At 58.5% G+C, this 20,160-nt stretch overlaps 6 protein-coding genes across 6 annotated transcripts; 5 read left to right on the top strand and 1 right to left on the bottom strand.

Annotated features, from left to right (window-relative positions):
- Nucleotides 1-379: 379 nt before the first annotated feature.
- Nucleotides 380-1,293, top strand: MKK02DRAFT_30806 (uncharacterized protein; the record flags this gene model as incomplete). Its single annotated transcript, XM_053088141.1, has 3 exons — nt 380-861; nt 897-1,078; nt 1,190-1,293. 3 exons carry the CDS (start codon nt 380-382, stop codon nt 1,291-1,293), a joined length of 768 nt encoding a protein of 255 aa, XP_052941582.1.
- Nucleotides 1,294-1,667: 374 nt separating this feature from the next.
- On the top strand, nt 1,668-7,832 carry MKK02DRAFT_30805 (uncharacterized protein; the record flags this gene model as incomplete). The annotated part of the gene is made up of 10 exons (XM_053088140.1): nt 1,668-2,483; nt 2,775-3,592; nt 3,657-3,904; nt 3,929-4,114; nt 4,202-4,365; nt 4,404-4,480; nt 4,795-4,913; nt 4,965-6,017; nt 6,076-6,160; nt 6,209-7,832. The coding sequence occupies 10 exons, from the start codon at nt 1,668-1,670 to the stop codon at nt 7,830-7,832; spliced, it is 5,190 nt and encodes a 1,729-aa protein (XP_052941581.1).
- A 737-nt stretch (nt 7,833-8,569) lies between these two features.
- On the top strand, nt 8,570-9,948 carry MKK02DRAFT_21260 (uncharacterized protein; the record flags this gene model as incomplete). Its single annotated transcript, XM_053086382.1, has 3 exons — nt 8,570-8,849; nt 8,904-9,037; nt 9,094-9,948. 3 exons carry the CDS (start codon nt 8,570-8,572, stop codon nt 9,946-9,948), a joined length of 1,269 nt encoding a protein of 422 aa, XP_052941580.1.
- A 566-nt stretch (nt 9,949-10,514) lies between these two features.
- Nucleotides 10,515-11,040, top strand: MKK02DRAFT_41430 (uncharacterized protein; the record flags this gene model as incomplete). Its single annotated transcript, XM_053091562.1, has 3 exons — nt 10,515-10,548; nt 10,598-10,728; nt 10,816-11,040. 3 exons carry the CDS (start codon nt 10,515-10,517, stop codon nt 11,038-11,040), a joined length of 390 nt encoding a protein of 129 aa, XP_052941579.1.
- A 227-nt stretch (nt 11,041-11,267) lies between these two features.
- On the bottom strand, nt 11,268-14,107 carry MKK02DRAFT_21323 (WD40-repeat-containing domain protein; the record flags this gene model as incomplete). The annotated part of the gene is made up of 5 exons (XM_053086399.1): nt 11,268-11,408; nt 11,537-11,783; nt 11,884-12,457; nt 12,655-13,341; nt 13,879-14,107. Coding segments are annotated over 5 exons (1,878 nt in total), but the record flags the coding sequence as incomplete, so codon positions are not given.
- Nucleotides 14,108-15,332: 1,225 nt separating this feature from the next.
- MKK02DRAFT_41428 (eukaryotic integral membrane protein-domain-containing protein) lies at nt 15,333-17,529 on the top strand (the record flags this gene model as incomplete). The annotated part of the gene is made up of 6 exons (XM_053091561.1): nt 15,333-15,575; nt 15,792-15,958; nt 16,210-16,327; nt 16,480-16,673; nt 17,028-17,165; nt 17,247-17,529. The coding sequence occupies 6 exons, from the start codon at nt 15,333-15,335 to the stop codon at nt 17,527-17,529; spliced, it is 1,143 nt and encodes a 380-aa protein (XP_052941577.1).
- Nucleotides 17,530-20,160: the final 2,631 nt, after the last annotated feature.

Genomic DNA, 20,160 nt, shown 5'->3' with positions numbered 1-20,160 from the left:
ACATATTCAAGCTCAACTCATCTGAGTGTGTCTCCAGGCACTAGTGCCCCTCATAGCCTACAGAACACTAACCGCCACTCGTATCTCGGCCGACCGACCCGAAAGATGAAGAGGTCAGACACGTATGAGCTCAGTGATCCGTTCAGACGCTCTTCCCTTTGACGTGAATCTTGGAGGTCGAGAGATACTCATGCCTTCGATGCACAAAGGAGCTGCTAAATGAGTCTAGCAGAGGGGTCTAGGGGCGATAAGAAGAGGGGGCTGGGCACGCACGCCCCACAGCTGTTACCTTTCTGCCTTCCTTCCTCCAAAAGCCATTGTCTCATCCTCTTTGCCACTCATATCACTTACAACTAGCCTCGATTTTACCATACCAATCATGCCGGACGTGAACACGCTTCCGTCAAGTCCACGTCGTCCGACGCTTCCTGATGCGTTGAAAATCATTGCGGAGAACCTGAGCACGGAGAGGGAGCACAGGGCGACGGTTGCCGCGACCACATCATCGGAGGGAGATTCGGACGCCTTTGAGGAGCCGGTGTCCGCAGCCGTGACCGCTGACACTGGATTTACGATGAGATTGGATCGTCCGCAATCCAGTGCGTCCAAACATGTCTACGTCGGTTCTCGGACCTTCAACTCTCGTCTTCCGGTACACGATCTCGAAGCCAAGGTCGACATGCTCTTCACCACTCACATCGACGGAAGCGCGGATCCCGAGACGGCCACTCCGGAGATCCGGATCCGTCCATGCGAGGGAACTTTCTGGCCGGATCTTCTTCCAGGTGCTGGTGCGGGAGATCCGGGGGACTGGAAATTGGGGCTTTTTGTCCGGCCTGGAGACATTTACGGAGACCTCAGGTGCCAGTGGGATCCAAGCAAGAGCGAGATCCAAGTGGGCTCTGGAAGCGAATGGGTGGCGGCGCCGGACGATACAACGATCGATGTGTCGGTCAGTTTTCTTTCGCCTCCAAAGATCTCCGATACTCCAGCTTGGCACAGGGAGCTGCGGGAGTTGACACGTCCCATCGCGTGGCGCGGCTAGAAAACGCCAACAGACCCCCTGCGGTGATGGCAAGTGGGTCCAGCGCGGACGTGCAGGGAGATTTCCCGCATGAGGAGATTTGACATCCAAGATTCTTCCGCTTTACAGTATCAAGGCGATAAGTAGGTAGAGCGCCATGTATAGTATGCAGACAGGATATGTCGTGCGGACGTGCCATGGCTGGTGGCAAATATAGGCTTGGCTCCTGTGGCTCGGCTTGCAGACTGCGATCTTTGGGTCCAGACTGATTTTTGTTTCTCACAATGACGATTCAAGAACCGCTACATGGGGGTTCGTGTATGATTGCTGGCGAGTACCAAACGCGTATCAATCCGGAAATCCTTTGCAGAGGTGCCCTGCCAGGGGGTGGCGCCAAGAGCGGAGTAGTGGCGCGTGATCGTATTCTGCGCCCTCTTTTGCGTTTCAGTGAGACAAAATATTGACTTTCGGAGTTGTACAAGCTGCCTGTCTCGCTGGGCATATAAGGGGAGGAGTATTCCCCTACCTGCTTCATCCCCTTCCTTCATCAACACTTCCTCCTTGCCTTCTTCCGTGCGGACATATACTACCTCCCACAGCTCAACCCCCACCACTGCTTCCCAGCCCAAACCCTACCTATATCATGCCGGATCTCAATTCTCTCCGTGGGAATATGCCTCCGACGGCGCCTTCCCCTCCGAGGGGAGCGCAGTCTTCACCGGTACTGTCGGAAGCACCGCCGCCCACCCGGCAGATGTCTCCGGCGCAATCGATGGCTACAGTCCACGACCTGCCGACTTTCAAAGAGGCTCTGGACGAACTCAAGTTGACCATGCGCTCTGCCGAAGACCATGAGCCCCGTCTAGGGCTCTACGCCATGCCCGCTTTGTGGTCTCTGGAACGGGGCACTCTCCCACCTAACTCGACAGCCACGCCGTACGAAGATACTGTAGGCTTTTCCTGTCTCATCTCTGGTTCAACGATCCGGGCCGATGTCACCCTCACCTGCAAATCGGCGCTTGACGACACAATGACGAGCTCGCGACCTCAGCAGCTCGCATTGCAGGTACCCGATCACTCTTGGCTGAGCATCACGGAGCATTGTGCGGCCGATCGACGGCGCGAGGGCAATGGGTCTGGGACGCTACACGACGACATCCTCAAGCTTTGGGGGCTGTACCGTTCTGCTTTCCCCGTATCTGCATTGTTCCCGGTCAGTGCCAATCGTGCGGAAGTTCAATATGATGAGACGGTGGACACGTGGATTCCCGCTGCATCCGACACGACCATTGAAGTGGGGATCGCCTTCAGAAACGCTGCATCCGGGCAGGCCGAGACATTCGAAGTACCGACGGACCGGGATGGAAACCCTCCAAGCGAATTCGAGCGTACTCGGGATGTTACACCGGGGGAAGAAGACTCGTCTGATAATGATGATCATTATACATCACTTGCAGCGGTACGTGCGAGGATCGAAGAGCGAAGGAGGAGGCGAGAGGCCGAGGCAACGGGTGAAGGACGATCAGACTGATCAGAAGACTAGATCTAGCCTACCTGATATTCGGGTCGTAGGGTCGAGAGATGAAAGATTGTCGGAGACGTCGCGATGTATACGGTACTTACAAGCCGAACGGAGGATCCGGTGGCGACGGAGTTCATAGGTCGCAGCCCACGCCGAAGGCGATTCCATGAGCTCCATGTCACCTAGCGAGCCACGTTCTCAGCCTTAATTCCAGAAGCTAGAATCGAGACCTCGGCCGAGCTTAGACCTCCCCAGACCCAGTATCGCTGCTGTCATGGCGCACAAACGTGTACCGTCCACAATCTCGAGCTCCTTTCAGTACGCCCCTTACTCAGCGTGGGTGGCACCCAGCCAGACTGGCGATGTCGGCCGAGCATCGGTTCTGCAAGGCGAGTAGCGCCATCCGACTCGAACGCGTACGAACAGGGACATCCGTTCATGAGGACTCCGCGTAGATCGTATGGTGTAACTAGAAGTGGGGCAGGCCGAGCAGATTGCGGCGGTACAAAGGATATTGCAGCTGGTAGAGGCGGTGCAGCTCGAGATGAGGTTCGTACGCGTGAGGACTTTGACTTCCTTTCGCGATCACTCCGTGGACGTGGCATTCACCTGAAGACTATGAACGTCTCGATCACGTTAGGGGTCAGGGGAGTGGGGGACGCTACCTGTAAAGCCACTGTTGAAAGGAGTGTCCCAACACCCGAGGCGGTGCAGCCATGGGCACCGGATATAAGCAGCGAGCCCTACCTCCGGACCCCCTCGATTGCGTTCTTACCTACCTCCGTCTGCTTCTACAAATCACTAATCCACTCAGACTACGTCACAGTATACATCACACCACAACCTTACTCTCTCGTACGACGATCCGAGCCACCATGTCTACGCCATCAGAGAAGGGATCTTACCCTGCGCGCGCCATCCACCCTCGCCTCGCAACCTGCGCTGATCAGCGTTGGAGACTACATCAACCAGTCACTTCCCGATGAGGAGGATAGACGCAAGGCAGATTTTGCGTCGAAGTACGACTCTCGCTTAATTCCGTCAGGGTCAGCCCGGCCTGATCTGTCGGAACGTTCGTGCGGATGTCCACAAGGCTAGCCGGACGGGCAGCCATGATCACCCAATCTCCATTCCCTTTGAGGGCTCCGAGAACTGTGACATTGACATCACTGGTGACACGAACACAAAGATCCCCCTGACGATGCACCTCAAGCTCAAGTACGGAACGGCTCTCGAACTGAGCGAATCTGACGGGAAGTACATGAAAGATCTGATCTCGGGGTTTTTGAGAGCCAGTGACGAGGCGGACGAGTCGTCTGTTAAGCTAGAAATCGAGTTGACCGGATTGAGCATCCTCGGTGCGTTGGACATGATGATGAAAGATCCACGCAACGCCAGCACACTTGCCCACGACAAGGAGGACGGCAAGACTTACCCTCTTCACCTGACCGTCGCCAGATCTACCATCAGGACAGGACCCTCAGGACTTTACCCCGTCCGTGAGATGAGGAGCAGGTTTTGGCGCGCGAACGACCAGAGTGCTGCATTGAGGTACTCTGGACACACAGGTGTGACGATTGAAGCGACCTTCAAGGCGAAGGACGAGAGCAGCCGGGAGGCGGCTTTGAAATGATTGTGGATCTCCTGATGATGAGGGGCGCGGCGGGCGTCTCTGACAGAGTGTCGCTATCTTGAGATTCCTGCAGACTTTGTGTGGGCAGTTGACTTGGTACTGCGGGATATAGAGGAGCCGATGTACATGTTCTTCCGACCACCTGCATCCACTTCGAGGCGTCTCTCTACCCCGACCTACAGCGCTGTACAAACTGCCACCTACTATGATCTGCTGACTGGTAGACCCTTCAGACCCTCTGCTCCGAGCGCGGAAGCAACCTGAAACAAGGGTGTCACGCGGCTGATTTTTTAGGTTTCAGGTGACGCTGCCACATTCCTCGAAATTTCTGAGTGAGATCAGTCCTGCTATGCACAGTGAAGTACTCTAAGAGACGCAGCAGCGCTATGCACGAGCGGCCATCCGACTCCTCCATACAGACGCACGATCAGTCTCGTCGGATGCATGAGGAAGATCTGCGCTTTGACCCGAAAATGACGCGTCCACACACATCCCCTGCGCCACACACACGCGGAGGTCCCTCCATCCCCTCCCTTTGGACGTCCTCTCCCTGACTGACGCCAAACATCCCATACTCGTCTTTCTTTCTCTACCTCTCTATCTACTATATATCAGCTTCGCTCTGAGTAGATACCCATCACGCTCATTTCCACCCTTATATCTAGTGCAACCTCATCAGCTTCCTGCTTTGCGCTACAACCAAGTCTCGGCGCTCCCCGCGCTCCACATCTTCTGTCAGTTTCTTTCTCTCACATTCCCTTCCCCCATTCTCAGCTCATCATCAGTAATCATCATGTCTGAGCCACACCCTGACCAGCTCGTCCATCCCCATCCACACGGTCATCAGCTCCTCCACCTCAACCTCTATCAGCAGCATCAGTACCCCAATCAACCCTTCCTCGGCACCGGCGCGTCGGACCAGCTGTATCATCCCCATCCTGATCCATCATGGATCCCACCAGCATCATTCGGAGTTCATCCGTTACATACCATCATGCAGGGCCAAGAAACCGTCACCTACAATCTCCCCCTCGGCGGCCCCGTCCCTATCCCCACAGACCAACTCCTCCTCCATCCTTCCGGCTACTTTTCGCATATCCACCTGCAACATCTCCGCCCACCCCATGCTGAAGCGTACATCGAGGCGCTTCCGTTCCCTCTATGCGGTACGCCCGAGACGGACCCTACTTCCCTCGGATCACTCTCTCGCCCGCCTACGCGGAACTCTTTGGCCCATTCCAGGCAGCACAGCACGGCGACTAGCATCACCGCCTCGTCCGCGCATTCCGGAGCGAGTGAGTACCAGCCAGCCCCGTCCAAATCGAAATCCAAGGCCGCGCCGAAGAAGAAGGCGAGGAAGCAGGCCGCTGCGTTGGGTCAGGTCAAGTCGTCCGGGCTGGGTCGACCAAGGCGCACAGCATCGGCCGGTATCGCCGCTCCCACCCTCCCTCCATCCAATCAGGCCTCAGAACCTACGCGCCGAAAAGCAGCACCCGCTCCCGTCCCTCCTCCCGACTCCCCAGTCACACCCGCCCATTCCTCCTTCTCGGACGACATCGATCCTCCACCCGACATCACGGCCGAGAACGTCAAGTACCCCCTCCTTGCCGCTCCCCTCGGTACCACCTACTCCATCAACAACTTTGTCATTCTCATCCCCGCGCACTACGCTCCCCCGCATACCGACATCAAGGCGTCCGAGTACGAGCAGTATACGTGTCGGTTATGCCGAAAGACGTATACCGGCAAGAATGCACGGAGCGTCGCGAGAAGGCATTTGCAGGATAAGCATATGGTGAGGCTGGAGCTGCAGGAGCGGAGGAGCCGGTGGGATCGAAGTAAGTGTTATTGTGGTTTGTGGGGAGGAGGAGGAGGGAGAGGAGCTGATGTGGATAGGTAATGTGTATGAGCCGCCAAAGGACGAGGTGGAGAGGAAGGATAGGGATAGAGCGGCCAAGGCGATCTGGGCGCGGAAGCACCGGTAAGTTGGAGTAGTCTCGAAGGGGTTGAAGCCGAGCTGACCACCCAGTCAAGCCGAGAAGGAGCGCATCGAAGCCGCTCTGCGCCGAGACCTTTCCCCACCCCCGAAAAAGTCCCGGAAAGGCAGCAAGAAGGGCCGATCCGCCAAGTCCATCTCTGCCGCCGGTACTGCTGGCTCCCGCGGCCTCGCAGACCCCGAAGATGATTCCATGTCCGAGATTAGGGCGTTGTACGGGATGTCGACCGAGGAGATCGAGTCGCTCATCGCGGGTGCGACTGATTTGCCTGATCAGGCCGCCGACATGGGCGAACCAAGCGGTGGTGGAGGAAGAAGGGTACACCGTACGCTCGCCTCCGCCGAGAATACCCCTACTCGGCCCATCCTGCCCCAGCATCCCCCAAAGCAGCTGACCGAGTCGCCCCTCTCGTCTTCGCCCGACCAGGTCGCTCAGGGCGTCCACCAAGATTGGGTCCCGGACGGATGGGATGACCCATCTCGCTGGTCCGCCCTTCCTCTCCAGCTCGGCGCTGGGGCGGCTCTTGCCCCTGCGGCGCATATCGGTCCGCTCCCGTCCGGCGGTCCGCTCGCAGACGCAGACGCAGCTGCAGACGACCGTACTGCCGAGCTCGCCGCGCAGACCCTCCTCAATATTCAGTCTACCCCGGTCGCCCCGTCTCCGCGCAAGGGTATATCCCGCCCCACTCCCTTCAGGCGGTCCATGCTCGGCTCGTCCTCCTCTTCCGGCGCACTCGCACCTACCTCCTCCGCCCTCAGTATGAGCATGAGCATGACCGACGCATTCCCCAGCTGGCCTCATATCCTCGATACACCCATCTCACTCCGTCCTCGCGGGAAGCGGACCATTACGGTGCAAGGGCAGGTATCGAGCTCGTTCCGGCCGGGACTGAGCGAGGATCGGACGGTCGTTAGAGGGAGGCTGGCAGCCGGGGAGAGGAGCCTGAGCTTCTCGGCGACGCCCGTGCGAGCGGGTATGGGGCTGGACGATCCGTTCGTCTTCTCCCCTGCTGGAGTGTGGGGAACGAGCACGAGTAGGGGGAAGGAAAACGCCGAAGAGCAGCTAAGGGGCGGGAAGGGTGGGAAGCGAGGACAGGGGATGGCCGTGGGGGACCTAGGAAGCTCGCCAGTGCCGATGATGAGCAAGAGACCACCGCTTCATCCTGTTCCTCTTCCCTCGCTCAACGCTGGGACTCCTTCCGACATTAGAACCGGTACCGGTACGCACACGTACGTCCACCCCACGCCGCAAACTCTCGGTCGGAACGCCCACCACTCGTCCTCTTCCCTCTCGTCCACGCTCATCGCCCCATCTACGTCATTTCATCAACCTAATATATCGCCCTTGAAGCGCTTGGGGGTGTTTGCGACGCCTACGACGCGGCGAGCTACTGCTGGGAATGCGCGGTTCGGGGCGTCGGCGTCGGTTTCGTTCTCGAAGACGCCAGGCGGGGGCGGGGCGGGAATCGGAGCGGGGGCGGATGAGGAGCGGAGTGGGAAAGGATGGATGTTGAGTAGTCCGGCAGGGGATGGAGTGGCGGCTGAGCTGGGACTTGTGGGGGCGTGGGGATACGGAAGTACGGAGACGCCCATGAGGGGGGTGGTTGGGGCGGAGACGCCGGTAAGGGAGAGGGAGAGGGAGCGGCAGCGGGGGTGAGGGCGAGGGCCAGGTGAGAGGATGGTTGAGTTATAGAGTGGTTGAGCGGTAGGCTGGAGGATCTGGATCAGTCGGGAGCGTGAGGATAGGGAATATAATCAGAGCCTAGAGGGGCGACAAGCAGTATGCGAGCGGATGAGAAGAGAAAGATGGGATGCTGGACCTGGTCGAGATGGGCGGGAAGATAGAGGTTGACAAGTACGCGTATACATTTTCGCTGGGACATTGCATCGATGCAGACTGGGATGTTGGCGGGGCTGGCGAGACTACTGATCGCTGTGATCAGGTCACTGTACCACTGTTGCTCGTGGACTGATGGTGGACAAGCTGAGCAAGCTGAGAGCTGGCGAGCTCGGGCTCGGCTTTGTCGGGTAATCCCGCGGCGTTATGGATCGCCAACTGGGCTTTTTGAATCGCCAATCAACCTCATCTTCTACTTTCGCCAATCATCCATCTTCTGCCGAGGAACTGTCGCCAATGGATTCAGTGTATCGCCGTTACTGACTGGTAGTCGCCAATGAGGCGCGAATAACGGCGAAAAGCGGCATGGGATCGCCAACTCGGACGTCCATGTCGGCGATGCTGTAGCAAAGGTCGCCAATGCGCCTCATCTACCCCGCTGTTCCAGCAGATATAAGACTTGTTTAGACCCACTGATCCCCCTCTGATCGTAGAGCTACTCGATTTAACTTTCCGCACGTCATTTCTTACCCTTACCCGAACCAATGGCATCTACTATGCCCAATCCCACACCGTCACCCCGTCCCATACTCGTACTTGGAGCAGGTATAATCGGGCTTACTACCGCCCTCCGCCTCCTCCGTTCACCCCTATGTACGACATACAGCTACACCGTCCATATCCTGGCAGACCACTGGCCGACCGATGGGCATGCGGCGGGGTATGCGAGTCTCGCGGCGGGGGCGCATCATCTGAGCTTTGCGGATGATGCTGATTCACGGCAGAGGGGGTGGGACTGGAAGAGTGAGTCACTCTCATCGAGGACTCGGAGAGCTGGTGCTCAGGAGGGATATGGACCGAGATGCCGCAAGACTGATCAGAAGCACGAAGCTGATAGAGCAGCGTTTGAGACCCTGTATGCCGAGTGGGAGAGAGTTGGGGAGGAGACGGGATTGATGAGGATCAAGCAGACCGAGTATATGTCCGAAGGCACCCATCTGAAGATATACGAGCAGCACCCGGACGTAAGCCCTTCCCCTGATCTGCCGCACGCAAGCTGTCGATGGAGCTGATCGACCAGTTTGTCGTGAACGACCCCACGTTCTTACCTGCAGGCATAGCCCACTCTGTCTCCTTCACATCGCTCACCATCACCCCGCTCACATACCTCGCGCACCTCCTCCGTCTCATCCGCGCCCACCCCAATGTGCGGCTGCACCGCGCGCACCTCCCATCCCTCTCGTCCCTCTCCTGTCCGCCTATCTTATCGCTCCTCGGTCAGCCCCCGGCCTTAGTCGTCAATTGTACAGGTATCGGCTCGGCCTCGCTCGGCGGCGTGTCTGACACCCAGGTCCATCCGGTCCGGGGACACGTCGTGCTCGTCCGTGCGCCCTGGGTGAAGGAGGGGTTCACGAGGCAGATCGGGAGTCTGAATGGGGCAGAGGGAGGGGAGAGGACGTATGTTATTCCGAGGGCGGACGGGACGGTTGTTCTGGGCGGGACGAGGCAGGTGGGGGATTGGGATACTGCGCCGACGAAGGAGGATAGGGAGGGGGTATTGAGGCGTGCGTTGGAGATCTGTCCGGAGCTCTTGCGGGCCGGCACTGGTTCTGATGGGAAGATGGTGGCAGACAGTGGAGAGGGAGAGGAGAGGGGTAGGGATGGGTTTCGGAATGGGAATGGGCGTAGGTGGAAGAGGCTGGAAGGGATGATGGTGGATGAGGTGGTGGGACTCCGGCCGCAGCGATACGGCGGGATCCGGCTGGAGGTGGGGGAAAGTGTGAAGCTGGACGATGGAAAGGAGGTGAAGGTGGTTCATAATTATGGACATGGAGGGGCGGGGTGGCAGAGCTGCTGGGGATGTGCGGAGGATGTGGTGAGGCTTGTACAGGCGGAGCTAGGGACGGATCTTGGGTCGGCGAGGGCGAAGCTGTAGACGTAACAAGATCAATGTCCATGTACGGATGACATGATGTTTGCTTGATACTCAGCTTCACCGTAAAGGCTAAGAGGGTGCCATCCCTGGATCCATCTCATTCCGCCACTCAGTCAACCGCTGCGAATGTATACCAAGCTAGACCAAGACCCGCCACTCCAGTAGGCGGCAAGTTGTAAACAAATTTCAACGCCACCTCCACTTCCAACCACCACTCAACCATCTCGCCCTGTACCTTCTCCTAAATAATGGCTTCGCAATCCGCTCGAGCGCCGGCTACATCTAGCACAGCAGCTCCAGCATCCTCAGCGCAGGCAGCCACATCCAGTCCCAAGCGAGAAAAGCTGGACGTGGAGACTCCCGAAGAACGACAAGAAAGATTAGGTACATCTTCCCCCTCCCTGCTTCCTGCGTCTGGGCCCCAGCTTACATTCCAGGCCGACTCTTCACATCCCATAATTCTTTTTCACCGTCTTCACCGGATGGCGCTTCAGATCCATCCCCGGCAGGCAGGCCAGATATAAGTCATCTTCCCCAAAGCGACCGTAAGCTCCGTTCCCGTTGCTATGTCTGCCCTCTCCCTCAATCCAGGCAAACAGCGTGTCCGCATCAAGCTGTGCTCTGAAAGACACTCAGAGCTGATCGCCAGTACTAGCTCGAGTCCGGCACTTCCTCCCCCTCCTCGCTTCATCCAATGAAGATCTCTTACAACGGGCAAAGGAGAACCCGAGTGCGGTAGATATCGAGAATACAGCAGGACAGGATAAGGTCATTGAGATGGTACGTCCCCCTCTTGGCCTCATGTGCACCTTCGATGGCCCTGGCGCTGTGGAATCATGTGTCGGAAGCTGGAGCTGATGAGCGCAGGACCTCGGCCTGGGCGTATTCGATGTGCAGGGCGCTGCGAAGGGAGATATGGGGCCCGAGCTGGACATCCCGGAGGATCAAGAGGGTGCTGAGGACGAAGACGAGGACGACGAGGATGAGGACGAGGACGAAGATATGGAGGAGGGCTCGGAAACCGACTCGTCCAGCTCGGATAGTGACTCATCCCCATCAACGGCCGACTCAACACCACAACCACCCAGATGACCCATCTCCGCTCCGCCTCGCCCGTCGAGCCTTAGGACACCATCGTCCCTCTGTTGTTCCTGCGCACAGCACGCCGAAGCTGGAGTCGGGACAGAAGCGGCAGTGCCGGATTATCTAGATGCGTGGATCTTGTAGCGTTCACCTATTCCATATTTTGACTATACTTGATATTTCTTCCCTTCCCCTCCACCTTCCCGCGATCCCTAGTTGCAATGAGCTAGGCTAGGCTATGCCTTCTCATTCTTCTCCACCTTCTTCCCTTTCGCTCTTTGCGCCATCCCCTCCAGATCCGTTCCGACCGTCACAACCAGCTTATTCTGCAAGCCCAATGCGAGTTGTTTGCCATCATTCCGCCAGTCGAGCGCAAGCTATCTTATCAGCACAAGTCCCACCTCCACTTGCTTGTCACCCCATCCCTTCATGCCCTTATCCTCCTCCATCCATCCAGCCCAACACTGCCACTGCCATACAAGAGCGAGCGTAAAGAAGAACTCACGATCCCCGGCCCCTGCTGATCCCCTTCCAAATCGACCTCCCACTCCCCCCTCTTCTCCCCCGATTCCACATCCCACACCCCCAACTGCCCATTCCACCCCCCGGCCGCCAGTGCGCCGAGGGGGAAGCCCGGTATGCCCAATGGCGAGAATGTCAACGAGGCCGTTCCCGATTCGAGACCGGATAAGGAATGCAGGAGCTGGCCTGTGGAGATATCGAATATCTTGACTGTGGAGTCTTGGGCGCCACTATTGGTATCAGCTCCAAGCCCTGCAGTACTACAAATCCTGATCCGTAGCCTGGAGACAGGAAGAAAAGGCAGGGAGAGAAGTGAGCAGGTAAACTCACGCAGCCAGCAGCATTCTCCCGTCTCTGCAAGCCGGACTCCATTCTAGCGCATTCAACCTCTTATTCTCGGCATCGACGACGCACAACCTCGCCACGCAGTGCTCGATCCCTTCTTTCCCCTTCTTTCCCTGCCCCTCAAAGTAATCTTCACTCTCAGAGGACAGTCCATGTGGACCTTGTCCTGGGCCTGGTCCTGCGCCGTGCGAAGAAGAGGGACCCGCGCCAGCCCCAGCACCAGCGCCGGGACCAAGACCGGGCGTACCTGCCTTGACTGGACTGGCCGACCGTGTGCCCCCGCGCCCCCCACGCTCCTTCTCGGCCTTCTCGGCGGGGTACGCGGGGAGTTTCCAAACCATGACGTACCCGTCGTCCGAGACGCTAGCGAGCAGGCGGGATTCGGCGGGCGCGGTGGCGCTGACAGAGGGAGACCACTTGATGCGCGTCACGTCGTCGGTGTGGCCCTTGAGGGTGTAGCGGATATGCTTGTCGGAGGTGTGGAAGATGAAGATGGTGTGGTCGTTTCCGGCCGTAGCGAAGACTGTGTCGTCTAGCCAGTCGACATCGTTTACTTCCTCTGTGGGGTCAGCACTGCTCCAGCTCCAGCTCCAGGCGAGGTACCCATCTCCCGCCTGGCTTTGCCCCATTGCCCCATTGCCCCATTGCCCCATTGCTCGGCAGCCTCCAGGCTCCAAGCCAGCTCGTCTTGTTCGCCAGTCTCCCCACCCCGGAGATCTCACCCTCCTCTCCCTTGATGACCATACCAAAACTCACTCGTATGACTATCATAGTTCCGCTTCATAATCTGATCATACCCCTTCCCGACCGTCCACAGACTGACCACAAAGTCATTCTTGGCCGTCAACACGCTCCGCCCATCCGGACTAAACTTGATCGCATTCAACGCCCCCCGCCCATAACTCATAATCCCCTGCAACTGGCCGCTGGGCGTAAAGAGCCGGCCGACCCCATCTGCTGACGCCGTGGCAATGACGGATCCCTCGGGATGCCACGCGAGCGCGGTCACGTTTTTGCGGGAACTCTCGATCGAGGTGTGTTTGACGGCGATGGAGGGGCCTCTTGTGGCCAGCGCCGCGGAGGGAGCAGAGGAGGAGGAGGAAGAGGAAGAAGGGGGAGAGTCGAATTCCCATAATCTGGCAAACCCGTCCGCTGACCCCGAAGCGAGAAGCGACGTGTTGCGGGGGTTCCAGCCGAGGCAGACGACCGAGTCCCGGTGGCCTGTGAATATCGAGACGGCGTCGTCGGATATCCAGAGCGGGTTCCCGGATCCCCGCCGGGGCTTGGAGGGGTCGCGCGAGGAAGTGGTGTTTCGGCTCTTGGACGAGGAGGATTTAGGTCGACGCTCTGTGGCGGTGGGGGCACTAGAGGAGGCACCGCCGCTAGGACCCGTGCTTTCTTCTAGGCGTTTCCGTTTTCGATCGACCGGAGAGTCTTCCCTCCCTGCCCCACCAGCGCCAGCACCGACGTTGGAGGTAGATTCCGACTTTGTAAATGCCGTCCGGACTTTGATTTTGGGTACGCCGCCGCCCCCACCCCCGGCACCTCCCGCCGATGCCTCATCGACGTCCATCCCATTCTTCTCCTTCTCCTTCTCCTTGGTTGAGGTCTTTTCGCGCCGGTCCTTATCCTTTCCCTGGTTGGCCGAAGCCGAAGCAGACGCAGAGACCGCCGTACCCTCATTACTCGGTCTAGCCTTCTTCTTCTCTTGCCCCTTCTCGCCCTTCTCGCCGGTAGCTGTTATTCGCTCTTTATCCCTCTTCCCCCCCTCCCTCTCCTTCCCACCCCCAGCTCCAGCCGATACAGTCGTCCGAACCGGACTCCCACCCCTCGAGACCGACTCGGTACTATTCCTTCTGCTCCGTCTCTTGCCTTTCCCTCCGCCATTTACACCCAACCTGTCCCTGTCTCTGTCCCTGTCCCTGTCCGCACCCTTTTCGTCCGTCGCGCTGATCGTAGCAGGAGGACGCCCGGCCCGACTTCGGGGCCGAGACGGTCCAGCCTCCTCTGTATTCCCATTGCCGTTGGAATTTGACGCTTCGACCGCGGCGGGAGGAGGAAAAGCTTCGGCTTGTCGGGGTGGAGAGCCCAGTCGGAGCCCGGCGGGGAGTGGGAGAGGGGGGTTTTGCGCCGAGGAGGGGTAAGATGGGGGACAGATGTGTGGGATGAGGAGGTGGAAGGGGGATGGGCAGGCGGGTCTGTACGGTTCCTAGGGGATCAGCTCCTGTTCACTTTGGACTTTATCGTCCTATATTCCCCACTATTGAATGTATGGCGTGAAATTGATCTTGCGGAGAGTCAGGAGAAAGGAGGGAAGGGATCTAGGCTCACTCCATTCTTGTTCACATGCCTTTCCACCTCTTCCCATCTAACGCCCTTCCACAACTTGCGTACCAACTCCCCTCTCGGTATCCGCCCGTCCACCCGCCCAAACGTCGGCGTTGTCGGGCTCACGCCAGTGCCCGTGCCTGCTGTGGCTCCGGCAGCAGAGGATTTGCCCGCGCCCGCGCCGTTGGATTTGGATCCCGGCGCAGCGGCCGCGGAAGGCGTAGGGAAAGAGGGGTGGAAGTGCTGGAATAGAGAAGTAGAGGGGAGGGAGGATTCAGAGAGGAGTGTGAATGCCGTATGAGGGAAATTGGACTCGAGGAGGTACTGCTTGTCAGCTGGGTCCGGGAGGTCACTGGTGAGACCAGAAGAAGGACAAGAGCCAGAGGGGGAAGAAAGGAGGGAGAGAGGGGGATTCCTTCTCTACCTCTTCTCCCTCCTAATCCCAAAGAGTCCAGTCCCCCTCTGCTCGACCCAGACCGCATCTTTGCTCGATGTATGGTGCGCCGAGCTGAAAGAGACTCACGAGGTACACCAAGATATTAATCTCCACACTGCTCAATTCCACACTCGCCCCTCCTTCCTCCTCCCCTTCTTCCTCGTCCCTCATCTCCACATCCTCCTCTGCCATATTGGCAGGATCAAAGTCCTTCCCGGACAGCTTTGGCGGTGCGGGGGGTAACATCATTCCCAGTTTCCGTATGATGACCTCACGGGCGATGCTGTAGCTCTACCGAGTGCGATAGTGTGTATAGCAATGTCTGCTCGAGGGGAGGGGTATGCGGGGGATACCTCGAAACTTGGGAGTCCGGATGTTTCACTTGATGATATCTTGCCCAACTCGATATTTCACCGATATCGGGTAAGAGGCAGTAGCAGTATTTGCTTGTGGTGGGTATCGAGCGATGAAGTGGGTATATAGTGTATATGTATGATATAGAGAGAGTGGTAGAGTAGAGCCAAAAGCTGCCTTTGCGAGTCTAGGCAACAACAGAGCCAAAACTGCCACTTTGGGCCAAACTCCGCCTTTAGCGCGTCGCTCACCCAGCAGTACTGTAGCTATCTCCACCGCCAACTATCTGCCTATAGCAACAACAACAACAGCAGCTATGCCAGCTATATCCTTCCTCCCGTTCCTACAAAACGTCCCCTCCTCCACCCGCCTCCTCACCGCCCTCCTCATCCTCTTCTCACTAGCAGGATTCGGCCTGCAAAACCTCGCCAATGAGAATCTGCCCAAGCCTGGGCCGGCGGGGTTGGAGCTGCCGTGGTTGGTGCTCGTACCGGGCAAGAGTTTGATTTTCCCATGGACGGTATTGACGGCGGGGCTGGTGGAGCTGAGTGTGTTTGAGGTGAGTCAGAGTCGGGATATGGACACGGAGGGAGGTGAAGATGAGGTATGGCGCGTGAAGAGGGCTGTGGGTGTTTGAGCTGTACGATCAAGTGGGGTCTTGGGCGTCGGCGTCGGCGACAAACCGGGGCCGATGATAGCCCAGCGTCTATCCGGGCTGAGCGGACCACTCCCTCTTCCCCAACTCCCTTAGACGCAAACCCAACCTAACCCCCAGCTCATCTTCTCAATAATCACCCTCGTCCTCGCCACGCGCTACCTCGATCGGATATGGGGATTCCTCGAGGTCCTCCGGTTCTCGGCGGTGGTGATTGTCGGCTCGAACGTGATTGCGTTTGGGTTTAGCTGGATCGTTTGGTTTGTGACGGGGTCGGAGGAGGCTTTGTGAGTTTTTTGGCTTGGGAAAGAGGGGGAGGGATGGAATGGGATGAGATGCTGGATGATGGGTGAGAAGGAGGAGGGAGGCCGCTGGTGTTTGGCAGAGGTCCATACAGGCTCATACAGGGCGAGAACTGAAGGACGATGTAGTGGAAGAGGAGGAGAGGCCTGGGCTTAGAAGGAGATCAGAGGGGCTTGTCGCTTGCACCGCGATCACCTCAGACCGAGCCAATTGCGACTCTCGGCTGACACCCCAGATACGGTCTCCCCTACCACGGTCTCTCCGGCCTCCAAGTCGGCTTCCTCGTAGCCTTCACCCAGCTCATCCCGGAACATCAGATCCAGCTCCTCGGGGCTTTACGAATAAAGGTCAAGGTCAGTCGAGCTTTCCGGCCTCCTTCCTCTCCTCGCCATCTGCGGATACCATATCCTCCCACCCTGCCCTATCTCGCGGTCTCACTCCCCTGTTTCGAGCTATGCAGGCGATATGGATCTGGATCTGGATCTGGATCTGGCTGATGCCCTAGGCCCTCCCCGGGATCTACCTCCTCATCTCCAACGTCCTCATCTTTGTACTCGGTTCCTCCCCCTACATGCTCGTCCAATTCGGCTTTTTCGTCGCTTGGGCATACCTCCGGTTCTTCAAATTGTCGGAAGATGGACTGAGGGGGGATCGGTCCGAGACGTTTGCATTTCAGTATTGGTTCCCTGGACCTGTTCGGTGAGTTGTGAGCGAGCGAGCGGGCGAGGTCAGTGCGGGAGGAGGTAGAAGAGGGAGGGATCGTAAGACAAGACGAAGGTTTTTTGGGTTGATTATGGGTTGGGAGGCGAACTGGGGGTTTGAGGCTGGGAGGAGGTCTGGACGCTGTGCTGGGGTGAAGGCGGAGGAGATGAGGCTGCGGGACTGTGGGATCGAGAAGAATCGGCACCGGCGTAGGATCGGAAGAGGACGGGGAGGTGAGGCTGGAAGCGAAGCCGGACGTGGAGGATCGAGCGGGAGTGGGCTCAGATGTGGGATAGAGAGACAGGGCATCGGGCATCACTGCAAACTCCAAGAACTTGGCTAACGCCTCAGACCATATATCGCCAAAGCTGGAAACCTCGTCTTCAAGCTCGCCGTCAAGGTCAAGCTCGTACAAGCATGGGACGATCCCGTCCAGTATAGCGCTCTTCCAGGACCTGGCGGGGCGCGCGCCGAAGCTGAACGACGACGGTGAGCCTCTTCTCTTCTCCTCCCCTTGCACCAACAGCCTGCCTTCGTCCTCCTTGTGGTTATGTGAGCTGACGCCCACAGGGCAATGGCGCTCAAAGCCCTGGATGCTAGAATAGCAAGTACAGCCCCCGCCCCGCCCGCTGCTGTACATACCGCCGGGCCCCTCGCTGCTTCTTCGTCGTCGTCCTCGTCCGGCGTACCTGCGTCTGGTCTGGGCGCTGGTGTAGGAGCAGGAGCAGGAGCAGGAGTCGGAGCAGGAGATGAGAGTGTGGTAGGTGGGTCAACGACGGCGCCGCCCCCGTTAAAGACGGCTGTGAGCTCGAGAAGTGTCGGCGGGGACAAGCCGGAGAAGGTCAAGGATTAGACTGCGAACTGGATGTATCACTGCCTTCACGCTGTATGGGCGCATTCGTAGAATGGATACTGCGATGCTGTACCCGGGTCCTATCCTAGAGACTGTAACTGCCACATCCTCCTTTATACCCAGTGGTGTCCATGTCTCGGCCGACACTGGGTGCATATGGTGCCACGTCATCTCTATCAAGGATCAAGGACGCGCGAGTGGAGGTCGAGATCAGCATTCCTCGCGCTCCTCGTCGCCCCTTTTCCCCCTCTGACAACGAGCCGAAAGCGGGGACACCACTCCGAGCCGCCACTAATCCCCCTCACGCTCAGCCTGCCAAGCGGCGTTATCCCGCACTACCGCGGCGTTATAGATAGCTTCAAGCGAGCGGCTATTCATGCATTGGATATAGAAGGACTGAGATGGTCACTAGTGTTTCATCCTTCCCCACCTAAAACAGCGCCAGCATCATCGTCGCCGCCAGCAGCCAGCAGCTGCGTAGAGCCAAAGTCGGTGTGAGCCGCTGTTCAGCCAATCAGGGAAAGGCACCGCCCATACATAGCGCAACCACTCAACACCTCTCCTTCACCGCTTACTCTCTCCTTGCCCCCTCTTCTTTCGCTTCTTCTCGTGCATCCTTCTCGGTCCCGACTCAGCAAAGCGTAGCATAGAACATCCACCTGCACCAGCTGCTCCGGCACTGAGAGCACTACACACGCAATCATACGTCGGGCCGCAATCTCTTTGTCGTCTCCAGCTTTGATCCATTAGTCGTGGGAGCATACGGTACCGGTGAGGCCTATCCCAACGCCCAGACTCTCAATCCTCTTATCCTCCTCTGCTCCACCACATCGAGTTTCGTTCTCAAGCTGATACCTCGCAGAAAAGACCCGATCAACTCCGCTCTGTCTTTCCCAACGTGAACTCTGCTTCGGATTACTCAACGTGGAAACCGCGTCGGCCAGCTTCCCCCTCTACCAACTTCGGCCACTTATCACCCATGTCTTCTCATACCCCCTACAACCCCGACTCGCGAAGGCACGATAGCGGCAGCGCAAGCCTCAGCCCGCTCATGTCCACCCAAGGAAGTGGTGGCGTCCGGCGCGAGCCGCCCGAGGGGGACGGTCCGAGGGAAAGGGAGAGGGAGAGTCGGGGGTCCGTGAGCGTCAGTGTCGACTGGGTACGTGCTTTTCCCCTTTCACGCTTTACAATTTCCTCATTCAACTATACATATCACCCCGCTGAGTTGAATTGCTGACCCCTTTAGCGTACTCAACCGGCCTCACCTCCCATCAACGCACCATCCCGCATGTCCCTCTCCGCACTCGTCAACTCCCCTCCTGGTCCCGGCGCCAGCACGACCGCTGGCACCGCCCCGTCAGTCAGCAGATCGCAAGGCGAAGAACGGTACTACCCTAATCAGGATGACCGTGGGACCCCTGCTTCTCGCTCAGTCGGAGGTGGAGGAAGGGGGAACTATGGGCAGCCTCCTCAACACGGACAAGGGCATGGCGGTCGTTCAGGAGGAGACTTTGAATTTCGGTCTCCCTCATTCTCCCCGCCTCCCCCTCGCGCCCATGCACAAGCCGGCGGCCACGGTCAGCGACCCCCTCACTCGCCCTACGCGGCCTATCCCCCACACGTCTCGACTGGGACCGGAGCCGGAGCCGGGACTTCCAACTCGCTCGACTACTCGCCGATCGTCGCGTCCTCTGGGCAGATTTTCTACAATCACGATCCGGGACCGTCCGTCTCTGCGCCGGCGCCCTATCCCCGTCTTCCCCGCTCCATCTCGCCACCGCCGCATACCCTTTCGGCTGGCGGCTCTGGCGGTGGGTCGAGGCACCGCGGGCAGGATCGCGGCCACGTCCACGGCCACAGTCACGGTCATGGGTCGGCTTACTGGGGTGAGCCTGATATGCGGGATGATCCGCGCAGCGAGCCGCGGCGAGATCGAGATCGATATCGGGATCGCGATCATCGGGACCACCGAGACCACCGGGACCACCGGGAGCACCGGGAGCACCAGCACCGTGATCGAGACTACCGGGACTACCGAGACCGCGATTCCCGGGGTCAAGCCTATGGCGCCCGTGCCCGGTCTCCCGAGCGCGACCCCCGTCTCCCCCGCATGTCGGACGTGAGCTACCGCCCGGGCGACCGCCTCGTCGGTTCCGAAGACGTCTGGGAGGACTCGCTCAAGATTTACCAGCGGAAGCGGGAGGCAGAAGTGGCTATGATTGAATTGTATGAGCCTGGTGCGGTACGTCCTTACAACCACTTTGAAGGGATGGGAGCTGACGTCTGTTTGTAGCCAATGGACCCTCCTCCCGGACCGTCGGTGTCGGCATCGGCATCGGTATCGATACTCCCCCAGCTCCCGTCAGCGCCTAGGCTGAGGGAGGTGGTGCAGGAGCGGACGAGGAGGGTGTCCGCTGGTGCTGGGGCAAGTCCGAGTAGCGCAAAGAAGAATATCTATCCCCCTTATCCCACATATCAATCTCAATCCCAACTTCACCCTCACTCTCAACCTCAACCGCTCTTTTCGTCCACGTCCCAGGGCCAGGGTCTGCAGAGAGGAGACAGTATACCCGCGGACAATCACCACTTCAACAGTCACAACAAACATATCGAGAACGACGATAATTACGA

This window comes from Dioszegia hungarica (genome assembly GCF_025882075.1).
Source record: "Dioszegia hungarica strain PDD-24b-2 chromosome Unknown MKK02contig_32, whole genome shotgun sequence".
NCBI lineage: Eukaryota > Fungi > Basidiomycota > Tremellomycetes > Tremellales > Bulleribasidiaceae > Dioszegia > Dioszegia hungarica.
The sequence above is the reverse complement of the archived record's forward strand: the minus strand, read 5'-3'. Positions and strand labels throughout refer to the sequence as shown.